The 25,670-nt window shown below is 39.1% G+C and overlaps 1 protein-coding gene across 2 annotated transcripts in view; it reads right to left on the reverse strand.

The window, feature by feature from the left end:
• FAR2 (fatty acyl-CoA reductase 2) overlaps positions 1-25,670 on the reverse strand; it is a 114,397-nt gene that overhangs the window by 39,676 nt on the left and 49,051 nt on the right. For both annotated transcript variants that reach the window (XM_003202566.4, XM_010716344.3), the window contains 2 exons: positions 4,317-4,492; positions 1,503-1,682 (listed from right to left, as the gene is read on the reverse strand). In XM_003202566.4, the coding sequence (XP_003202614.1) occupies positions 1,503-1,682; positions 4,317-4,492 (356 nt within the window). The remainder of the gene's footprint in view (positions 1-1,502; positions 1,683-4,316; positions 4,493-25,670) is intronic.

Below are 25,670 nucleotides of genomic sequence, written 5' to 3' on the forward strand. Positions count from 1 at the left end.
GGTGCCAGCAGCGCAATGGAGGTGATTGTCCCTCTCTACTCTGCCCTCATGAGGCCCCATCTGGAGTACTGCATCTAGGTCTGCAGTCCTCAATGCAAGGAAAGATTCCAGGCTTTTGGAGAGGATCCAGAAGGGCCACAAAGATCATCAGAGGACTGGAGCACCTCTTCCAGGAAGACAGGCTGAAGAAGCTGGGTTTGTTCAATCTGGAGGAGAGAAGGCTGCAGGAACACCTCATTACAGCCTTCCGGTATTTAAAGGGAGATTATAAACAGGAAGAAAATCAGCTTTTTACATGGGTAGATACTAATAGGACAAAGGAGAATGTGCTGGGGGGATTGGAACCTGACAATCCTTGAGGTCCCTTACAGCCCAAGTCACTCTATGATTCTGTGATTCTGTGATTCATTGGTTCTGGTTTCTGGGAGACTACAAGGGGAATGCATCACTGTGTCCAGGCTCGCGCAGTTACCTTGAAAGCTTTGCCACTGCTGAGGGCAATGCAGTGGGCCAGGCAGTCCAACACTAATGTAATAAGGCATTTCTTACATATTTATGCTCTGATAAATGACAAATAACTATTAACTGAAAGTAAACACATCCAAGACCGTGGTTACTGGCAGAACTGAAAAAGAAAACAGTGATTTTTACTAAGTTTTCTGGAGTAGCACTTTGTGAAATTATTTCTTTTGGCAAGAATCAAGAAGAAAGAATTTATTCCAGCTCTCTGGGTTGGTAGTTCATAGGTTAGTTGGTTATATCACACAAATGGAATAACACTGTTAAATAAATGAAAACAAAGTTACATCTGTAGGAAAATTTTAAAGATAAGGCTTCCTAGGACTTTTATCAGCAGATTTTGTTATTTTTAGTAATTATTCTTCATTTTGGCAAATTAAATTAAACATGCCTTTTTGTTGTTTCATCAAATTCCTAAATATTCACTGTGATTGAACTGTAGTTCTCAACAGAGAACAGTCCTGCTTCTGTGAATGGCCTAGCAGCTTATTTGAAGAGAGTTACCCTGTGGAAAGTAGCCCTTTCGGGTGAACTCAGCAGGCTTGGCTGCAGCCCTTGGGAGGTTTGTATCTCTTGGCAACATTTCCAAATTGTTTCTAAAACAACCTATTTCTGACTAATATCTGTATAGCTCCAGTTTAGCATAGCAGAATTATTGAACTATGTAGAAACAATGTTGAGAATCTGGAGAGAGAAAAAAGTGATTATAAGGTATACAAAAACTTTCAGATCTCACTAAGGTAGCAACAGGGCTAAGTATTGCAGAAAGAAGCAGCACAACTTCATTCCTGGAAGCAATGCACTCATGCATAATTTAGTGCTGGACTCTAATGAAATCACTACGTCTTTTTAGAAACGGTGTGTGAAAAAATGTAGGAGTAACTGAAATGACGGACTTATTAAGTATGTTTTATGTTGCTTTATAATTCTCTTGTATTTGGGAAAGTATTGGTAAGCTCAACCAAAGAGTTGTTTCTACTTACTCTACTAAATCAAAAAGCTTCTTGGGTTCAGCTGGAGGTGGGTAGATGATTTCATCTATGCATTTCCGCACACAGTTTGCATAGGCAGTGGAGATGTGGATGAATGCTTCCAACTTCTGCATCTGCTGGGCCAGTTCTAGAAGCCTCTGTGTGCCCATTGCATTCAGTTGCAAGGCATGCCTAAAGAGGGCAGGGAAAGAAACAAAATGCATTTCACTGGGAAGAATTTATCAAATCCAGACCCCTCTTCCTGACAAATAAAAAACAAATAGAGGAAGGGGTCACAGGTAACAACACATTTGACCAGAATGTGTTCAAACAAAATCATTATAAATGGTATAGTAGCTTGACAGCTGCTGGTCACAATGCTGATTTTATTTGTTCTCAAAGTTGTTTTTCTAAACTCTAGTCACATTCTTTATCACCTCTGAGGGCTGGCCTAGGCTTCTTTATATTTTACCAGTTTGTATATAGCATGTACTCCCATTGCACTGAAAGGAGTTGAAAGCATCAAACAGCAACATCTAAAATAACCTTCAGAGAGATCCACTGATCTAGCCACAAGATGCAACTGAAATATTTTTACTCAGTTAGAAGGTTCACAGGTAACATTTCAGTAACATGTCTAAATCTGACATACTACTTGCCACCTTCTCTTGGAACAAATGTTTCCAATATACATGACCACTGAGTTGTTGTAATTTCTTTGGTCTGCACTCAGCTTTCTCCTTAGGTGACCATTGCTAAACCAGACACATGCAAGGGTTTAGCAAAGGGTCCTTGGGCCCAGAAATACAGGTTGATACTGAAAGAGGCCATAATGAGAGATAACATAAATTCTCAAGGAAGGGAGAAAAGATTGATAAAAAAAAGAGAGAAAGCATCCTGGCTAACAAGTCTGATCTTGAAGGATCCACACTGCATACTTGCTATATCTCAGTGAAGAAACACTCAACTATGTTGCACTTTCCCATACAGAATGGAAAAAGCTAAGGAATTAGCAATCTGTTCAGCCCTGAATTAGAAGGTTTCAACAAAACATACATAAGAGACTATGAATAATGTTGTCCAGTAAAGGGTACACTGAAGAAATTAATTATACAGTCATTGAAGTGAAACTGTAAATAGTCCAGATGAATGAAAGCAGAAGCTAAGGATATGATTAATGTTTGCATCACAATATCTCAATCCAGAGATACCAATTTCAATAACATGCTGCTATTAAGAGATAGTATTTTGTATAGATTTCTATTTTCTCCTCACTTGTCCCTCTTGTAGAATATTTCTACATTAGTTTCCTCTCACATTAAAGTTGCTTTTTCATGTACATTTCTATTGCACTGTAATCCTTGTAAGATGGAATGAATAGAATTGCATTCCAAGCACAGACTCAGCATGAATTCCTAATGGGAAAGAGTTCCTTTATTCTTGCATGGGAATATTATCTGTGCCTCTTTAGTTTTTCTATTTATATTAAAACTGCATCTACTAATATTTCAATATAACACAGTTTCTCAGATTTCTGCCCTCAATAGCTGCATCTGGAGAATTCCCTAATTCCTCCATACTGATGCCAGTAATTCATTTAGTCACTGCTTTTCTAGTATCTTGATAACATTGCCTTTGTATCACATTGAACTTGCTAGACTTCTCATTCAGACAAGATTCATTTCCGTATAACATCTTCACACATTTTGTCATTTAATCATAGTGAATTTTGCTTGTTCTCATATGGAGATTTTGACAGATCAGATACAATCAGTCTTTAGATAGCCTCTACACTGCCTCGAAGCAGAGGACTATTTAAGCTTTTTCTTTTAATTTCCTTCTAGCTATCTCCCTTATTAAAAGTTGTAGTTTCTCTTTGATGTTATATGTCACTGTGGTGTATTTTTGTAGTATAATCATTCCTCTATCAACTCAAGAACATTTATGGATATTAATGCAGTATAATGCTTTGCTCGTCACAGCTTGAGATGCTTTTATAAATGGAATTGCTTCCTTTCTGTTGGATTCTCTAATCAGTTGCAAAAAACAGCTATTTATGGTGGACAGGGTGGCTATCTATTTAGTCTGCAAAGGAGCAAATGAAGACAGAGTATCAATAATTGTGCTTTCTATCCTCATGGCTCAAGGATTTTTCATAAAATTGGGAAGATCTGGCAATCCAGATCAGCCACCTCAGCTTGCTGATCTAAATTATTTGCACAGAAGCACTTACATATCCCATTTATTATGCTTATTTCTTCTTTTTTAATGGAAAGCCTTCTCTGAAAATGCTGTCTCAAGGGAGCTGTTTCAGAAATTATGCATTTATTTTGAACAGTTAATTACTCTGAATATTGGATATTCAGCCTCGTGAAAGGCTATTTTGTTAAACATAATCTTATTTCCCTCTTCAGTTATTCATTGACAAAGAAAGGCCATTAACACTAACTAGCTTTAGAGATACACATAACACAATTTCTTTTCAAGCTGTCTCCAACTAGTTCTGCCATAACATTTCCCTCTTGATCTAAAACACTTTTCTCTACACATTTTAGGTCATTATTTACTCTCTTGCTATTTTACAATCCAAGCTTGTCATATTTCTTCTGTTCCCATGGAAATCTGCCAAGTTACTTCACTTCTGAAGTACACATGTACATGACATTTTTAGAGCATTTAGGAAATGTACACTAAGTGCAGGACTACATGTTGCATGAAAATCTAAACAGAGATTATTGCAGCTATCCAGGAGACGTACTGAATACTGTAATATGAACCGCTGTGCATTCTGAATAATGATTAGCAAACACAGAAAGCTGAACATACTTCAGGGGTTCATCAAAGCGTACTGTTGCTGCACAGTGGAAGACAATATTGACCCGGGTCAGAAGCTCCTCCTCATCTTCAGCACTGATGGCCAACTTGGGCTGAGTGAGTTCAGCATTAATAGGCTTAATCTTCTCATGGAAATTAGGGCAATCTTCTCGAACCCTGTCAAAGACCTTGAAGCACAAACAGAGATAATGTACAGAATTAGGCTATTGAAATCACTTTGATTAGTAGCCATTCTGATTATGTCAGGCAATGATTTTGACATGAAAGAGAATCCCCCCTCCCCATACAACATACAAGCAAGATGACAAAATAGTTAATTCACGTTTCCTTCCAAGGAAAAACTTCACAGGGAAACAAGCAAAAAAAAAAAAAGCAGGAGGGAATGCAGTGCCCTGAAGAGATGAATAAATCTTATCTAGACCACTCATTTCTTGGGGCAGCCACTGAAATTTCTGTATCTCCACATCTCCTGCAACCAGTTTTTATTTGACCTCAGGGGCAACCACAGACCACAAAGGAAGCTAAGGAGGAGGAGGGCAGAATTTGGAGTTGGGAAGTCTATGAACTATTTGTTCCATCCATTTTCTTCATTGCTCTACAGACGGCTTGAGAATAGAAGATCACGCTCCAGCTCGTCCTCTTTCTTAAATGCCATTTTCTAATTTGCACTCTTCATTCATCAAAATAAGTACCAGGGGAGTTCTCCTTGGTATGCAAAAATGGGAACAGTGAGAACCCATACTGCTCAAGTTGCATGAGTGGGCAAATGAGCAGCTAGCTGGCCTTTCAAGTCATTTTTTTCGATGACTATGTTTCATAGCCCTTTCAAATGCACAGTCTTTTGCAGAATGACAAGACCATACATCCATTCAGTAAAAAGATTCCTACATTTTCATATACTGTCTGCTGGATGTCTGGTCCAAAATTAGCACTGATCCAAGGGAGCAGGTACCCTGCGAGATAACTATGAACAGCCCCGCTGAAAGGAATAGGAAACCAATACTGTTATCACATGAAAAGTGCCCATGTAAAAATGGCAATTTCCTCAGTCCCCATTTTTACTTTGTAAATTAATTACACTTTAATCATTAGTTCTGAGTCACTGATAAGGTTCTGGGTGAGGTTCTGCTTGACACCTGAAAACAGGTTCCACTTGGTGACCTTTTGTTTGGTTAACCTCAAAGGCAAAGGTGTAGAACCTTGAATTTCAAAGGATTATGTGAATTTGTTACAGTACAATTTGAAAAAATTCCTGAGTTTTGAATTGAGCAAAACTATAAATGTCTGTTCTAAAGGTTTTGTGTTTCTAGCTAGCATCATTTTATTTGCACAACTACAACTGAATAATAGTAACAATTAAGACCTCCATTTTGGGGGCAGAAAGCCAATAACAACAAGGGCAGAAAGAATAACAAGAATAGAGAGTGAGTGGAGTCTGAAGAGGTATATATAGAGTCTAGTTTTTAAAGGGTAACCATATTTCAAAGGTAACCAGCCCACAGACAGAAATGACTAAGTGCTGGGACAAATCACTGGTGGAAGCTGCGGGATACCGCTTTGGATACATTTATGAACTGCCAAGATAAGCACTGCCAGGAAAGGCAGGAAATAGCTAGGTCTGTTTCAGGGTAAGAAGATGGACCAGCTGACTCTTCAGTAGCTCTGATTTATTTGGTCGTTTCCTCTGCTGCGTAACTTACTCACTAGCAATACTGAGTTTGCATATCTCTTTACTATCACTGTCTCGTTTTCCATTTGCCTTATCTTTGATCTCTCCAGTGCCTATGGAGTTCTCAGAAGATGTAAGACTGAAGTTATCTTTTAAGAATTTTAAGAACAATTGCTTGTTTGTTTTATTGTGAAGAGATTGAAAAACTCCTCTCAGTAAGAATTACTTAGTACCTGTTTTACTCTGGCAAAAAATAATGCAAAGGTAAATAAAGAATATATCAGCTCTTCCTCTATTTCAGTCATAGTGTATATAAACAGAAGAGTATTTCTGCAGGGCCAACTTGATTCAAATTCAGACAGATATATTCTGCCTACACCTACCTCCTCTGCTTGCAGGTAATATCCTCTTCCATTTCTGAGCCTGCTGTTAGGTGCTGCCTACTACTACACGTTACTCAAAAACTGTAGAGTTTCACTCCCTCCAATGATTCACTGCATTCCACTGGAGGAGTAAGTCAGTTTCTAAATGGAAGCTCACAAATCAGCACACTCTTTGGAAACCTTCTGGATCACAAGAACATTCAGTTCATTAAACAGGAGCAGCTGTTTAATCAAAACCTACTGCCTCTTTTGTGAAATCTGAAGGTTTCAGACTCAGTACTTCACAGGAAAGTGCAAGAAGATTTAAGGACAAGACAAATGCAGCCTATTCTATGCTCTTCCTGTAGCTCAAGGAATACTAACGTAGAGGTGATGCTGATTCTACAGTTCAGCGATAACATAATCTCTAAATTCTCATTAACTCACAAAGACAATATACAAGAAATCCCTAATAACTGCATAATGCCTTAGCATTGTTCTGTCTTTCCTTTTTGGAAGCTGTCTGTCCATCCAAGATAGATTTCAGGGATAGAAGTAGGCTGGTATACTGCACTGATGGGATTGCATGAAAATTCTACCCAAATCAGAAATAATGCAGAAATGACACTAATTATGACATAATTATACTGAGGAAAAAATGTTTTATTGTCTATGTCCAGTATTAAGTAAGTGGAGCAAAATCAATAATACTGCATTCTGCTTTCCTAAGTATTCTAACACATTCCAATGGAGACACCACAGCCTTGGATGAAAGGGAATAAATAAATCACTGCAGAAAGACAGTTGCTATTCTCATTTTAATCCTCAAAAAAAGGACTCAGGTTCTGCAGAATGTTTGTGTTGCTATTAGCAGATGAGAATTTCACTCTGGAATTTGCTGATTTTTTCTTATTTTATACAGTCAGGCGGTTCCCACTTATGAAAGCAGTATCTGATTTCAGTTTACACTGTCAACCTCTTATTGTGAAAACAAGACTTCCAGAATTAATCTCAATATTATATGAATGTTTTTGACGAGTCTCTCTTTCCCCACTTCTGCCCACTTAAGCTTTGGCATCTGTAATTCTCTCTGTTCTCTGCCCTTAAATTAAAGAATTTATAGTTGAGAGTAATTTCTGTCCATCAGTCTTTCATTCAGGATTTTTTAATACCACAAAAACCTCCCAAGAAAGGATAAACTGCACGCCTATGGAAAGAGCACAGCTGAAAGATAAAAGAACAATCAAACAATGTAAAATGTCAAGGGCTTAGCTTCTTCCTTAGGAGACATTTTCAGTGAAGACAAAATAATTTGAAAAAAACAATTATACAAGTTTGGTAAAAACCAGTGTCTTATGACAGCTTTTTAAAGAAGCCATCGTAGTCCTCCTTTTAGTGGGGTACCACAATCTTCAGCAAGGAAGAATTAAGAAAGGCCAATCTGCTGCAGAAGGCACTATGCAGCATGGCATTTCATTAAGGAACACATGCAGGAGAGAAAACAGTACTCCTATTTGCGTTTTCCTGAGCTCTCCTCTGATATGAAAGATGAATCTTCCAAAGCTTTGAATACATATGCTGTGATCCAGCAGTGCTGAAGATCAGCTACTGCTCTCCATCAACTTACTCAAGATTCCTTACTCTGAGAACACCTGTTGGATTAACAGCTCTTTTAGGAAGCCTATTAAAGACCAAGTTCATGCTTGCTCACTGGCAGGATCAAGGTGAAGTGCCTAACTAACTGAAGGTGGCTGACCCAGAAAGCACAAAGATTTAAAGAGTGGCCTAGAAGGGTTACTTTTTCTTTTCTCCAGTGACAGGAAAACAATGTTGAGGCATTCAAACTACAGTATGTTAACCAGATGACAGTGTTTTCATTTTTTCTTGTCCATTTTTCTTATTTTTCTTAGAAAGATCAATGCAATATGGTGAATAGTGGGGCCGAGTGTTTAACAGAATACCAGGCTTCTCTAAAAGGATTACCAGAATTTGTTAATTTGCGTGATAATATGCAGATTTTAAGGCATTACAGTATGAGAACAGTTAAAATGGAGGAAAATTAGGCAATTCCACAAACTGCATCATATATATGAGGTATCGTTGAGAGGATTAAGGTTGAAAGAGATCAATTAAAAAAAATAACAGACAACAATAAGTAAAACAAAGCAGAAAGCTTCCATCTTCTCAGACAGAGAAATAGAAGGGATTGTTTAGCATAATTCAGGAAACAATAAGTATGACTCACTTCTGAAAAAGGAAATACATTTTTGCATTTTTGGCACCGATGAATAAGGGTCTGCATGCTACACTCATAAAAGTTTACTCGAGTGAAGTGGCCCACTGATTCACAGCTGCTATGATGGTGGCGATGCTAGGAAAATGTTGCTCATGCAGTCCATATTTCACTGGCCTGAACAGATGGAAGTCAGGAGGTACCAAATCTGGACTACACAGTGGGTGTAGTAGGATGGTCCTGGTGTTATCATGTTGCAAGTGAAAGGTTGCTTTCTTCTTTCGTCTGATTCTGGAAGTTCGAACCTTCCACTTAGGCAGTGTCATGATAAAGTGGTAAAGTTCACAATATGTCCAGGTTCCAGGATATCTAGAAGGATCAACCCTTTCCTATACCAAAAGGCAGCGTACATCGCTTTGCCCACTGAGGGCTTTATCTTCAACTTCTTCCTTGATGGAAAATTCACATGTTGCCACTCCATGGACTGCTGTTCTGACACCATGTCTTGTCACTGGTAATGATACAATCTAGGTAATTGTTACCTTCTGCATCATGTTGATTCAACAGGTCCTGACAAAAATGCAGACGATGTTCTTTCTGCTCATGTGAGCATTTGTGGCACCCATCTGGTGCAAATTTTGTGATACTCCAACACTGTCACCATCTTTTCCAAAGCACTGAAACCAATACTCAGATCTGTACACAGTTTCCTGGTTGTAATCTGTTGATTCCTGTGGACAAGCAGATCAAGATGCTCTTCATTTCTTATTGTGACTTCTACAGGTGGCTGTCTGGAATGTGGTTTGTCTTTCTTGTCACTGTTGCCACTGTTGAAACATACCATCCACTGTTTCACTGTGCCAACATCCACTGCGTGGTCTCCACAGATGTTAAGCAACCATCAATTAATATCAATGGATGCCATTTTTCTTCATGGAGAAATTCAGTGACACACCTTGCTTCATATGCACTTCTGTCAGACACCATTTTGTCAGACTGCCCCTCTGCTGCTATTCATCACACAGCAACAAGATTTAACAGAATACTGGCAGGAAGATTCAACCACTACTGACATACCACCAACCACTGATGTCGTGAGCTAACATAATAAAACAGAAGATATTACTTTTGAAGCATCTCATGTACATAGATTAACACTCTAGTGCAGAAATTCTTCTCTGATTTCAATAGCACATCTTAAATGGACATGAGTGACCAGCATGAATATAATCTTCTGAAGGTAGCAAGGGCATGAAAATAGCTATGCAAAAGCCTAATTTCTACACTTTTGATCTGACAAAACAGCTTATCAAATACACCCCGGTTCTGTTTGCCACTGATGAAAGTCGTCCAACAGGTGCTTGAATGTACATGGCTACTTTCAGAATTGCCACAGCAGCAAATCTGAGAAATAACTTAGTTGCTTCCTGATATAGAGGAATTACCTTGCAATTAATTTTTAGCCTGGTACATTTCTAACAGTAAGCATAAGGATTGTTCAGTGAAGAAATATGTGAAAATCCAGCTCAAGTAGCATTAATCAGGATAGCCCCTTTTTTCCCTTGCACACTCTCTGCCTCAGGAAGTTGCTTTTAAGTATGGTTCTTCTCAAGGCAAGTAAATCATAATTCATCTAATCAGTTAGAAAGCATGCAGTAGAGTGCTCCTCATTACAAGAAATCAAATGCCTTATGCTTCAATCTAGAGTTATTATTTTCCCCTGAGTAGAGCTCATGTAGTGGAAATACAGTATTCATGACTAACATCTAGTACACAAAAGCTGATTATTTAAAGATAAAGACAACAAAGACTTTACAGACAGTAAATATCAATATAGCTCAGCTAAGGTTAATGTGATAGCCAGCTATTTAGGATGTGTTTGCATTTTTAAAAGACCAATTACCTTGAAAACTGGCTGCTGACAAAGTAGCTTTTTTCCAGTATAAATACTCAGATTACGTCAGCAAATCTGTAACTAGCTCCTTCCAAGACAGGCATGGTAGACAGGACTATTAGGGACTTGACAGACATTTCTGTAGTCTATAGTACCATCATGTAGGTGGGTGGACAAGTCACAGAGAATATGGAGCTTTTTTAAATTCACTGTAGACATTTCTTGTACCCTTGAATAAGTAGATAAGTATCACTGTCAGAATTTGATAGCATGTTTGACATTTTACACTGGGAAAGAATTAAGCACAGAGAAGGAGGATTGTAACACTTCAAGCTTTTCCTACAGGATCAGTTTAATACAGTTCTTCCCACACATTTTCCAGAACTGTTTTCCTTCTCATCCCTCCTCAATAGCTATGACCCAGTGATGTGAGGTGCAAGCAGAGTCAGATATCAAAGGATGACAAGAGCATTGGCTGTGGCTTGAGTCTCATCCATTTCCCCTTCCTCAGTTTCTGCCACGTAGAATTCACAACAAGTTACATAGAGAATTGATGTATGCACCTAAAAGCATTAATAGGTATGAAGTTATAAAGATACAGGATGTTAATCTGCTTTTCCTTATCTACTGACTTAACTACAGATCTTTGAAGTTTCACTGCCAGATTTACTTGGGCACCATGAAACTTCAGGAGTGTTTGTTGAGTCTCCAAAGACCAAACAGCCAGGAGCAAAGCCTGTGCCAAACACAGATGCCTACTTCTTGGAGAGATGACATTGTAACATTTTAAAATACCTAAGATCAAGTTGATTTTTAAAAGCCTATGGAGACTGGTGTATCTAAGAGCTAGACAGAATGAGGCTGAGGGGAGACCTTATTGCTCTTTTCCAATATCTGAAAGGTGCTTACAGCAAGAGCGGGGTTGGTCTCTTCTCACTGGTGACAGGTGACAGGACGAGGGGAAATGGCCTCAAGTTGTGCCAGGGTAAGTTTAGGTTGGATATCAGGAAAAACGTTTTTAGAGAAAGTGTTGTTAAGCACTGGAATAGATAGGCTCCCTGGGGAGGTGACTGAATCACCATCCCTGGATGTGTTTAAAAACCATTTGGATGTGGTGCTCAGGGACATGATTTAGTGGAAGGTTGTTAGGGTAGTATGATTAGGTTGTGGTTGGACTTGATGATCTTTAAGGTCTTTTCCAACCTGAGCAATTCTGTGATTCTATGATTTTGAAACATGCTATATATCAGAGATGCGGAATTCTGATGTACTTCCCCTATGAATACATAGGATTCACCCGTATAGTCATGTCACTTGTGTGGTGCAGGCTTTTGGAGAAGTGAGGATCATACGTAGCCAGCAGCTCAGATACAATTCTCTTACACATGAAGAATTAGTGGGGAGAAGCAGGCCAGATACAGGTAAACACAAACACACATCTGGCTGACCAGGTATACTTGGCTCAACAGATCACAAAGAAGACAAGATGATGCAGTAAAGCCTTACAAATGAGTGAGCGACAGTCCTGGCAACAGGGAATTCACTCAGCCGTTAAGTTCCAGAGAAGTGAGCGATGTGAAAAAGAGACTAAATGTAGCATGATGAAATCTTCAGCCAGCTGTGAAACAGCTGACCTAGCACAATGCAATCAGCTGACAGGCTGTACTCTGCACAGAAGTCGTTGTTTATACAAACGGTCACGTCATCTGATGAGTAGAACTGTCTGAGCTTCGCAGCAGGCCTAGGTTCTGCCTTCTGGTGTTTCCATATAGCAGATGACACAGAAACTCAGTTCATTGTGCAGCTTTTTAGTGAAAACAGACCTCTGCCAAAAAAGCCAGTGAGGGATCCCCACATCCAGGCAACCTTATCTCAGTTAGACTCTTTGGGTACTTCTCCTTCTGCTATAACATTGTTTCCTAAATAGGACAATCACATTGGTTGCCCCACATGTATTTCAGACAGTTAGCACATAACCTGTACTAACACATAAAACTGGCATACAATTCAGAATCTGGTTTCAAGGACAACTGCACAGATGCTCTAAGTAAATCTGGGAGAGCTGAGATACGTAACTGTGATCATGTACCCCATGCAGCAGTTGTGTCAACACAGGGTGAACGTCCTGCACTTCTATGTTCACTTCCTCTTCCCTGACCTCTTCCCTTCCTCTTCTTGAGGCATAGAGGAAAGATGCCATCATGAAGAACACAACATTAAAATCATAAAATCATTTCAGTTGGAAGGGACCTATGAAGGCCATCTAGTCCAACTCCCTTACAATGAACAGGGACACCTACAGATAGATCAAGTTGCTCAGGGCCCTGGCCAGTGTGTTCTTGAATGTCTCCAAAGATGTAGCATCCACCACATCTCTGGGTAAATGTTTCCAATGCATCACTACTGCTATCATTAAAAAAAAAAAAGTACACACAAAAAAAACCTAACAAAAACCAAAAAACATTTTCCCCACATCCAATCTAAACCTCCCCTCTTTTAATTTGAAACCATTTTCCCTTGTCCTGTCAAGTGTGGGAACCAATGTTCATTCTGATGAAAAGTGGAAAGGGAGAACTAATTCGTTTGATATCACATGTAATAAAAGTTCAACAAATCAAGACAAATGCTTCAGTATTTAAACTACTCAAAATAAAAAATACTTTTAAACACTGTGTGCAATAATTTCAACCAATGTGATTTTTTGATCAGTACTTAAAAGAAAGAACTAATTCCAGGTACCTCAGACCTATTGGATATCTTCTTTCCTTCTTTGCTGTCACTTAGAATCATAGAATCATAGAATGGCCTGGGTTGAAAAGGACCACAATGATCATCTAGTTTCAGCCCCCCTGCTGTGTGCAGGGTTGCCAACCATCAGACCAGGCTGCCCAGAGCCACATCCAGCCTGGCTTTGAATTCCTCCAGGGATGGGGCATCCACAACCTCGTTGGGCAACCAGTTCCAGTGTGTCATCACCCTCTGAGTGAAAAACTTCTTCCTAATATCTAACCTAAATCTCCCCTGTCTTTGTTTAAAACCATTCCCCCTTCTCCTATCACTATCCATCCTTGTAAACAACCATCCTCCCTCCTGTTTATGGCCACAATTAGGTTTCCCTGGAGCCTTCTTTTTTCCAAGCTAAACAAGTCCAGTTCCCTCAAGAGTAATCACTTAAGTGTAATCATATGAGTATTTTAACATCCTCATAGAAACATTACATGCAATACATATAGTAAGCACAAAAAAAAAAAAAAAAAGGACTGGAACATTTTTGGAGATGATCAGAAGATAATCGAATTTATGAGACTAAAAGCATGAACATATAGGAAGTGAATTGTGAAAAAGAGAGTCTAGTGAAGAAGAAAATAATTGATACTTTCTTAAAGTATCTAAGAAATGATAGCTTAACCACTATAAACTGATTTTCTGTAGTGTTATTATTCCAAGCAAGCAAGGAATTAAAGAGTTACAAATAATTCTTGATTTCCATCCAAGGAAAGTTCAGATTAAAGAATTAAAGCCTTCCTTAAGAAGATAGAACCATCTGTCAAAATAGCATTCAGTTACTTACAACACCAAGTGGCTCTACTAGCACTTGTAGCAGAGATCCAATGTAATTATTGACTCTGATTATAGAATCATAGAATTGTTTGATTTGCAAGGGACCCTCAAAGGTCATCTAGTCCAACCCTCCCAGCTAGATTAGGTTGCTCCATCAACCTTGACCTTGAGTGTTTCCAGGGATGGGGAATCCACCATCTTTCTGGGCAATCTGTTCCAGTGCCTCGTCACCCTTACCATAGAAAACTTTCCTCAGATCCAGTCTAAATCTCCCCTCTTTTAGTTTGAAACCATTTCCCCTTGTCTTGTCACAACAGACCCTGCTGAAGAGTCTTTTCTTTCTTACTATTATTTCTTATTATGGCCAATTCTCAGAAGACTCCATGGAAATATCTCTGAAATGGTTGCAGAATCACACACGCAAGCCTGACAGCTGGATTCACAGCTCAGAACTTCACTCTCAGTCCAACCTCTCAGCACATTATATAAAATATGGACTGGTTTCTGTATATGAGACCTCCTTCTGACAGCGCTTGGTTTCTCTATAATAAATGCTGTTAAAATTCACCTCTTCCTGGAATGGATATAATTAACTGTAACAAATTATCCTGATATAAAGAAAAGGCAAATTTGGACTATGAAGTCCATTCCAGATTTTTGATACATGTACTCCATTTCCAGTATCTTGGGTCTCATAAAGCAGAAGGTGTACTCTTACTTAGAATAAAGACATCAGTGGCTAGGAAGGCCAGTTACTGCCAGCATGTAATAGTAACATCCTTTCCAGGAGTCAGTGCCACTCACTTCCCATTACAAAGATCAGAGTGTTGCTGCAGATGGCTCAGCAACATGATGTGAGAATTTTCTTCCTTTTTTTTTGCAATCCCAATTGTACACCTGACTATAATGCTTTAACAGCACTGATGGCAAGAGACAAGCCAGCTCATGTTTCACATGATCTGCAAGGCTTTTCATGTTTAAGTAGAAGATGAGAATGAATCAGAGAGTCATAGAATCACCAAAGTTTGGAAAAAACCTCCAAAATCATCTAGTTCAAACACTTACCACTAATATTTCCCCACTAACCTTTAGTATATATACTAAAGATGTTTAGTATATGTACAGGTGTTTAGTATATTAAGTACATGTTTCATGAACACTTCCAGGGATGGTGACTCAACAAGCTCCTTGGGCAGCCAGTTCCAGTACCTGACCACTCTCGGAAAACAAAGTTTTCCTAATATCCAACCTGCATGTCCCCTGGTGCAACTTGAGGTCCTTCCCTCTAGTCCTGTCACTAGTTACACAGGAGAAGAGGCAAACATCCCCCCTGCCACAACCACCTTGCAGGTTGTTGTAGAGATGAGGTCTCCCCTGAGCCTGCTCTCCTCTAGACTAAACAATCCCAGTTCCCTCAGTTGCTCTTTGTAAGATTTGTGCCCCAGATCCCTCACCAGCTTTGATGCCCTTCTCTGCATGTGTTCAGGACCTCAATGTCTTTCTTGTAGCGAAGAGCCCAAAACCCAGAACACAGTACTCAAGGTGCAGCCTCAACAGCATTGAGCATAGGGAGACAATAACATCCTTGCTCCTCCTGGCTACACTATTTCTGATACAAGCCAGGATGCCATTGGCCTTCTTGGTCACCCGGATACGCTGCTGGCTCATGTTCAGCTGAACGCTGACCAACATTCCCAAAGGTCCATTTCCTCAACACAGTCTTCCAGCTGCTCTGCCACAAGCATGTAGCATTGCCTGGAATTTTGGTGGTCAAAGAGCAGTACCTGGCACTTGATCTTGTGGATCTGTGGATCAAGATATCTTTCACACTGACATCCAATCTTCATCTCAGAAAAGTTCAAGAATACCACATGTCTAAAACAGAAAAGCTAGTTTTCCCTGCAAGTATATTTTCAGATCTCATCCCAACCAATAGAGATTCAAGAGGAGAATTCATGTAAGCTGAAATGCCATTCATGTTTTCTGCATGTCCTACCACTGGCTTCTAGAATTAGATTTAAAATAATTTTAGGCTGACACATGGCAGAAAAGCAAGTAGCTGCGCTAATTATGCTTCAGGTGTAACGAGTTGCTTGCCCATATGTAACCAGAATGAGCAACATTTTCAGCTAGTGATTGAACAAACTGTTGTTTGTATGCAAATGTCTACCCATCTGTCTGAGCAGGGATTACCAATAGTGAGCCTGTGTCCTCTATACCTGAGAAGTTATAAATTACTTGACTGCTTTAATATACTGGTGGAAAATCCTGGCTGAAGGAGTGAAGAGGAAATACCCACAACCAACTACCTGTACTGAAAATGTATCTCTCATGCCACTTAATGTTTCACAAACAAGAAATGCACAGTGATCTGCAAAGGACTATTTTCATGAAGCTATACATCCAAATTATATATTTAACTGAGGAAGTACAGCTTGTCTCTAAATTAAGTTGACACCTTCTCTATTATATTTTGAAGAAGTAGATCATCAGTTGCCCAGATTCCCTGGAAGAAACAAACAAACAGACATTCAAACAAAAATAACCCCAGTGCTTAAAAAATCTACTCCAAACTACACAGCCTATGAAGGTAGCAAACATGGGGCATACAGTTTTCTGTAGATGCTACTACAAAATGATGAGATCCAAGCTAGAAGTCCTGCTGGAGCACCAGGACTTGTGATCAGCTGAAGCCTTTGCTGCGAACAAGAAAAGTGATAAACACAGCTCAAGGAGAGCAAGATTGCATGAGCACCAAACCAGAGTATGAAGGTTACTCTGGTGCTCTGGTATGCAGACTGCAGAAGGTATGAAACTGCTTATACTTCATTGGCACTAGGTAGAAGAGTCAAGGCTGAAATAAAATGTTTTGCCTTAGTGATTGTATATGGCAAACAATATACTGCCAGTATGAAATGGCTAACTGCAGAGGAGTGCTGGGGTGCAAAGTCTTCTGAAATCACCTGTAACCAGGCAACCACATAACTACTATTCCACAAAGTAAACACTGCCTAAGTAACAGCACCAGAAAAACCAACATTGGGAATGGATGCAACAAGAACAGGACCAATCAGGAAAAAATTAGCACGGGATAGAGTGCTAATTTGAAGGGATTATGGATGGAGAAAGAGAGGTGCAAGAGTGCAGTAAAGATGGGTCTGTCTGAAGTAGAAAAACAGGAAATAAGGTACGGAATCATAGAATGCCTTAGATTGGAAGAGACCTTAAAGGGAATTCCTGTGCCACAAGACAACCTACTGGAGCCTCCACCAAGGTCTTCATATGTAAGATGTAGTAGGCAAGAGTGGAAAAACGAGGAACAAATTTTCATCTTAGTACTAAATAGTGGAAAGTAGACCTGTAATTCAATAATAATTGGGTGTTATTCATAAGACTTGAGTGATTATTATAGCTTTATAGTTTTATATGTTTTTGGCTTAATTATTGTTTAATTACTCTATTAGTCTTGAAGAAGTGTGCCGCTTAATTAAAAAACATACTTCTTAATTCTGTTATGTCTGAATCCTCTACCAGAAGGGGAAAATCTGACACTCAAAGCAACAAATGACTACCACCTTCAGCTTACCACCCTGAAATATGAGCTCTAGCTATTAATCACCAGGGGCAGTCTTCCCCCATCTCCAGACAGATGTTCAGCATCCCACTCAATCTCTGTCTTCCCACTAAATGATAGTTGTAATCCATAGGATCCAAATAATTTTCACAAAATAAAAATACATCAATCTTTCAGTTCTCTGACTTGCTGTGCTCAACTCAGGACATGCGACTTTCCCACTTTTGTACAAGAAAATGGCAGAACTGCTGCTGTATTATGAACTTAAGAGTTTGGAGAACTGCTTCATGGTGTCATCCTTGCCTGTGAACCTGAGGAATCCATGATAGTATGAATAGATCTCCACTGAACTCATAACTGTGATAGGGGAAATCTCATATTCTCTTGGTCCCTCATCCTCCCCCATGCTCTTCTTTTGCAGTATCTTTTTTCTGGTACTACAGTATCACTTCCTTGCAGTCTCTTTGGGACCTCAAGTAACACTGCAGCTGGCTAATAGATTTGTGATCCACTGATAATCTACACAGGTGCCAAAGACGGAAAGTAGAAATACAGCTGTGCTACAGCTGTGGAAAATTTGTGATCTCTGAGGTGGCCTCATGCCTTAATGGTTTTTTTTGTTGGTTTTTTTTTTTGCCTTGGACTCTCTGGTAGTATGTAAGTTAATGTCCAAATATCTCTTATTTGTATTCCTCTAGCTTCAAAGGTACATTGTGTTCCAAAACATTTTTTGCCGCAGAAGTGTTTTTAACTCACCAGTTAGTGGAACTCTGAGGAAAGAAGTATTAGGAGGAATACTCTATTCCATATGATTTTCTTTATATTGAACATTTTGTTGTAACTCATGCCTTCCAAATGAAAAATATTCAATTTTGGCATCTTCTCGCTAGGGATAATAGCACAGCTATAATCTCCCCTTCATTTATTCAATTCATCACTCAGAGCATTGAAATTTTGTCTAATTTAGATAGAGTAAAATGTACTAAATCAAGAATATCTTCCTTTTTACACTGGAAGAGATGGCTCTCCAAATCACTGTTATCCAAATCACTCTCTCATATCAAAATGTATTTCCTGATAAAGCTCAAGTTCTATAACAGTATCTGATTGTTAGTCTCTGAACTAAGAGAAATAACACCTCATAACACTGACAGTGCTGGAACCAGCTATGCCATATGAGGTATGAAGAACTGTGCTGTACGATTATAGGAAAAGAAACTTATGAGATGTCTAAGATTAAAATCCAATTTTGAAAGGATACTAACCTAAATTTAGGGTTGCAGTTTTTCATGGAATTACGCATTTTCTTGCATGTTGTTCCAAAGTCTTTGCCAGTTTAGGATATGATTTTACAAGGCTGAATGCCAAGTACGAAACATTACTGCAGGCTGTTTTGTATGAGTAGCCTTTTGCTCTACAGTTAAGTATCAGCTACTGTAGCTAAGAATAGTTCAGAGAACAGGCAGTCATTTATTTTAAAAATGGACATATTTACTGTAATGCCAAAGACAAGTGCTTAAACAGCAACACCTGGAAGTGGCACCTGCACAAGCTGCTGTACTACTGACAAGCTCAAACAACCCCGTTGTGATGGTTTCAAACATGGAAAGTGAGCTAAATCCTTGTTTTTTCAACAGGCTGAATTTTTGATCTACCAATTGTTTGTGAGGTGGAAATGTTCATGTAAAACATGACACTTCTTTCACAAATAAAACAATAGCAGGGATACTGTTCACCATTCCTAATGGAGATGTTTCCTCGCTTCTGTAATTTGCTTTCATAGATCACAGCAAAAGAACAAGAACTAGACCAATTAGACGTTACCTAATACCATGTCCTGAACCATTTAATGCAAGTAGAGAAGCAGCAGTAAGCAAAGGCGAAATTAAGTCCCAAATTCATCAGTATTGCTTGCAGTAAACACTAGTGAAGCAACGTGTGGTCTGCTCCGTATTCTGTGGCTGCAGCAGAAAATCTTGGAAAACTGGTTTACCATCTCTACATTAACAACTTTGTTGAAGATACAATCTCACTCTAAGCTAATTCCACAGATTTAACAGACCTTACAAAATTTTTCAGTCTATACAGTAATCAAATGAGTCCTGGAAAAAAAAATGCTAAGTGTGTGCCATTTATTAAACTACTTCCACTTCTTTCACTGGAAAAGAAAAAGAATCTATCTTTTTAATTCCCAGCTCGTGGGATGGTTGAACACTCTGAAAATGAAACACATATACTTTCAATAACATCATGTCAAATCACTTGTAAGTAGCTCTTAAGAGATTACTCATAACTGAGCAAATAGGCCACAGTACTACTTCTTTCGTATGGGAAAATCTCTTTAATGGGACAGACTTTAATTCACCTACTCAGACACCTGGTGACAGAAATTCTTCTGCATTGGTCAAGGAATTCATTATCAGTACTGGTGATGAAACCATAACCTTTACAGAGTAAGTACATTTTTGTTAATATTAATGAACTGAGCTGAGAGAACTTAAGACATTGCCCATATAAATTGTGTATATGGGTGGATCTACAAGATCTATTCTGAATTCTTTCCTCATGCAAACTACTGTCTTCCTAGGGAGTTGACAGCAGGATGCATTTGGGAAAGACATGCAGCACAGTCTTCTGTTGTCTCAGTTCCACCCATTTTAGTAATCCACATGACAGGTCAGTCACCTAGTGAACAGACTGGTGCTGCTGATTATGATAGATAGTAGGGTAGGCAAAGCAATTACAACAGGATTGCTACCAATGGCTTAATAGTACCTATCAGCCACCTTAAATATGGTTATCACTGTTTTATTTCTCTCAAGTATCTCTGGAGATACTAAGTAGACTTACACTGACCTTCAACAGAAACTCTCATTTTCTTCAAGTAGATAGAAAGAAATTTTCTGCTTGAGTATAACTCTTTTTTCATTCCACATTTCAAGTTTTTACTCAGAGCTCAATGTTTTGCCCCCCTTCTGGTCAATGACCACATGTACACATCAACATATTCAAAAGAAACATCTCAGAGAATTCTTTTCATAGGGGAGCTATTAAAAAAAGTTTATCAGTTAAGCATATAATAGGCTGCCTTACTTCATACTTCACTTTCATGTTTATATTATGGCTATCTTTCACATTTCTATTTCATATTTTGTCATTAAGTAACCTGTTGAACAAGGCCCATGGAGCCATGCTGCTGGCCTTAGAAAAAATCTAACAAATGGCATTTCTTGTCACTTCTTATTTTTTGGCATTACAGCTCAGAACCCCTGGTATATTAGCACTGTGCAGGGCTTAGCTATGCCTTTGGAACTGGAAGTGAGCTAGCCTTGCTGTTAGAATGAAAACTAATGAAAACTAATGAAAAGAAGGTAAAAGGAGCACTGGGCAAATTAAACACAATGTCTGCTGGAGGACAGGAACACAAAACAAAGTTGCAGCCAGACAAATTATACAGGAAGACAAGAACTGCTGTGCAGCATAAGACCTATGGTGTATTTGTTTTTAGCCCATATTTGATAACAGGTACAAGGGATGTTTCAATGACAGATCTGAGTACTGTGTATCAGGAAGCTGGGAATCACATCTCAGTTAGGTCTCATTCTGTTTCTCAGTGAGGAAGGGAGTGGTGTAAGTGTATAAATCCGTGACACAATATATTGTTTTATACACATTTTACTCATATTTTTATTCATAGGAATATTTTATACAACGTGATACTGATACAAGTTACAATGATATTGTTAAGCTTGCTAATGTTCATTGATGGATAGCAATTCAGTTTGTTCAGAAAACGGGAAGTCTGTGTCATTACCAGGTAGATAAGATATGGATGATTAGGTAAAAAGATCCCCTTATGCATCCAGCACCAAGAATACAGAATGTCTGCTTTCTAACACTCCAAACTGAGTCTCAGACAGTTTCTTGATCAACTAGTTTATGGTAACAATTTGGCAATCCAGATGGGACTAAGCTCTTAATCCTTGAGGGTTCCTGGGATCAAGAAACCTCAGCCAGCACCAAGGTATTCTCGGGAGGACCCTGATCCCCAGACTGAAGAGTCCTGGAGTGAAGACTACTGACTAGTGAGTATTAAGGCGTTCTGTTTTGTTTTTTAATTTTGGTTGCCTTCTCATCAGATGTAATGAAACTTGCATGAGGTAGGGCTAAGAACCAAAGTAAGGGGTTGGAGTCCCTGACTGAAAAATTAGGTTGAAATCCTACTAAAATAGGGTTAGAGTCCCCTGGGGTTAAAGTCCCTGTTTGGTTTGGAGGATGCGGGTTAAAGCACCCCCCCTTCAAGGTTAAAGTCCTCGCTTAGAGGTAAATGTTACCTCATATTTAAAATGGGTATCTAAGGTCGAGGGAATTTTGAAAAACCCATCTTTGGGCTGCGTATTAAGTTACTGAAAAGAAATAGCTTTATCCACCAGTGGGATTGTGCAGAAAGATTATTTAAATATGATGGGTGCCTTCAAGGTGGGTTCTAGGACACAACAGCAGTGACAGATTTGCAATCATGGAGAGAACTGGTGGGAGCAGGAGGAAAATTTAGAGATACTAGTAGTCCCAAGAGGGAGGCAGGGGCCACAAGATCATGGACCTGGACTCCCTGGAGTAGAGGAGTTGGATGATGAGTCCAAAGGAGGGACTATAGGAACAATGTTGATGGCAGAGAGGACTCTCAGCTGGCATAGGGTTGTGTATTATTTATTGTTGTGTATTGTGTGTATCCTGTTGTGTATGTATTTACCAGGGGCACCACATCACTTAATTGGTTGAGATTTGTTAGAAAAAATAGAGGCAAAATAAATAAATAAATAAAGACAGACAGGTAGAAGTGCTGATATCAGAGAATAGATTTGTCCAAGCTATAGTATTATTGCTACAGGAAGCCAAGAAAGCAAAGAAAGGAGTTTCACTCGAAGTAGAAGCTGCAGTGGTGCCTTTTGTATTGGCAGGGGAGGTGCCTGAAAAATCAAAGAAAGCTGAGACAGTAAGGATAGATCTAAAGACAGAATCTGTACCAGTAAGACTGAAAAAATATCCTATAAAATTAGATGCAAAGATGAGGTTAGTACCTCTCATACAAAAATTCTTAGAACATGGTTTATTAAGAGAATGTAAATCTAAGTACAACACCTCAAACTCTGCCTATTAAGAAAGCCGATGGAAAGTCTTATAGATTAGTAAAAGATTAAAGAGCAATTAATTGCCCCAGGATATTCACTCTGTAGTGGCAAATCTGTATACGCTGCTAACTGTTCCTACTGAAGAACAGATGTGGTTCACAGCTTCAGACCTAAAAGATGCCTTTCTCTGCATCCTGACTGAATTTGAAAATCAAGAGCAGTTTGCATTTGAATGTGAAAATCCTGAGACGGGAAGAAAAACCCAATACACTTGAACAGCCACGAGGATCTAAGAATGGCCCAACTATTTTTGGAAATAACTAGCCTTTGCTAGTTACCAGAACTGTGGAGGCAGGAAAATAGAGAAGGAATTATGTTTCAGTATATTGATATATTGCTAGATGGAAAATTTCAAGAACATTTAGGTTTATCAGTTTATTGAATTTTCTCATATCAAGTGGTTATTAGGTGTTGAAGGAAAAGGTTCAAATTGCACAGGAAGCTGTAAATTATTTTGTTTCAAGATCCTGAAAGGATAGAGACAGCAAAGTTCTGACAGAAAAGAAGCCATCTGCCAGCTTTCAGAACCCTGAAATGCCCACAAGCTGAGAATGTGTTTAGGAATGGTAGTATGGTTTCATTTATGGATCGTTAATTATGGACTAATGACAAAGCCTTTATATAATTATTGAAAGTGTCAAAAGGATCTCTGCAAAGGAATAATGAAAGTGGAAACACTGACAATCAGTTTAAGAGAAGATTAACTAGAGCCCCAGGCTTGGGACTCACTTATGAGAGTCAGGCTGTGGCTTTAGGGGTCCTCACACCATATGTGGAAGAAGATAGGTGTGCAGTAGCCTATTTCTCCAAGCAACTCCAAGGGACACAGTGAGCCATGGATGCCCTGAGTGTCTCAAAGCAATCTCAGCAATTGTGCTGCTGATAGAAGAAGCTCAAAGGGACTTATCTAATATCTAATGGATGAGGTCAACGTGATATTTCTGACCTTTTTCAGTGTCACAGAGTTATTGTGAAAGACATGCTGTATTTTGCTCAAACATTACTCTTGCTGAGGAATTTTCCAACCCAACTGTACAAAAAAGGCACTTGCCGTGGGTATAGGCAACTGATAACATACAGAAGGATAACTGGACACCTTGTGTTTGAGAGATCACAAACAATCTGAGCAAACACAATAATAGGCAAGCGTATAAACTGGTCAGACAACTTTAAGGGAGTGATCCAAGAGGATGACCACCCAATGGCCTGAGGGCATGAGCCACTGGTTGCGTGAATGCTGTCCATGACATGGTGCTGTTGCCCTGGATACCCAACCTCTGGCACTGATAAATTGAGGATGGATAAACATTTGGGCTGATTCAAAATACACATTTGGAATAGAGTACTCACATGGGGCTATATGGAAGGAGAAAGGACTGCTGTCTGCACAAGAAACTGAAATTAAACATAAGGAAGAAATGTTAAGGCTTTTAGAGAGCATTAAAAAACCCTAATGTGGTGGCTATTATACACTGCAAAGTTCATCAGTCAGAACAAACCACTCAAGAGCAAGGGAACAAACTGGACATCTTGCCACAAAAAGGGCTACATAAGAAGGTAAAGAAACTGATGTGCTAGTCATGGTACCAAAAAGTATGGTTCCTTTACAAGTGAAATCTGTCTATGATATACATGATCTAAATTTGACAACAGTGCTAAAAGCAGAAAGGCTTTGGGATGGGTGGTTACTCCATCTGGCCTAATGGTAGTACCATATGCTCTCATAAGAAGCCTAGTGAGGGAAGAGCACAATGCTGTACACTGGGGAAAAGAAAATTTGAGGAAACATCTACAGAAGTCAGTTATTAATCAAAATATGACAAAGGTAGTTAGGTCAATTATTGAAAGGTCTGGAATATGTTCAATTCAAAAAAACAGTAGAGAGAGGCAGAGAAGCACTTGGAGAATATTGGTAGATTGATTTTACTGAATTACTTCGGACTAGAGGACTGAAATATGTTAGTCCTCATAGACATGAACTGGTCAGCCTGAAGCCCTTTCCATGTCACACCAATAAAGCCAGAGAAGTGGTGAAAATGTTATGGAAAAAAATAGTTCCAAGATTTGGAATACCTGTTGGAATATCATCTGATAAAGGCTGGTATTTTGTAGCTGAAGTAGTTGTTGAAATCAGTGAGTTGCTAAACATTACATGGGAGCTACATTCCTTTTATGGACCTCAGACTATTATGAAAGTAAAAAGAATGAATCAAACAGTTAAAACACAGCTGATCAAAATATGTCAAGAGACCTCTATGGATTGAACTTGGGCTTTACATTTAGCCCTGCTAAATTAGAGTCCAGCCTCAAGGTACATAATGCTAAGCCCATACGAATTGATGTATGGACAACCATATCAGACTCCTGGGCTACCAGGAAAGATGTGAATACAGGGAGAAAATTACACAAGAAACTATTTAATTGCTTTTGGGGACATCTTGCAGGAGGTACATAAATATGTGGTTTTAAATAAATCTCTGATTCTTGATTCACCAGCATATCCACTCCAACCAGGAGACTGGGTGTATGCCAAATCCTGGATTTCCGAACCACTGCTAAAGAAGTAGGAAGGACAATTCCAAGTTCAACTGACCTGCAGTGAACTTGGAAGGAAAATGGCCCTGGATTCATTATTCTCAAATTAAGAAGGCAAGTTGAACAGACTATCCTGCAGTTGAAAGTCAAGAAAATTATGCAGACAGACTGGGCTCCCCAGTTCAAAAAAGACAAGGATCTCCTGGAGAGAGTCCAGCAGAGGGCCACAAAGATGATAAATGGCTTTGAGCATTTCCCCTCTGAGGAAAGGCTGAGCAACCTCGGTCTATTCAGCCTTGAGAAAAGAAGACTCAGAGAAGATCTG

This window comes from Meleagris gallopavo, chromosome 1, assembly GCF_000146605.3.
Source record: "Meleagris gallopavo isolate NT-WF06-2002-E0010 breed Aviagen turkey brand Nicholas breeding stock chromosome 1, Turkey_5.1, whole genome shotgun sequence".
NCBI lineage: Eukaryota > Metazoa > Chordata > Aves > Galliformes > Phasianidae > Meleagris > Meleagris gallopavo.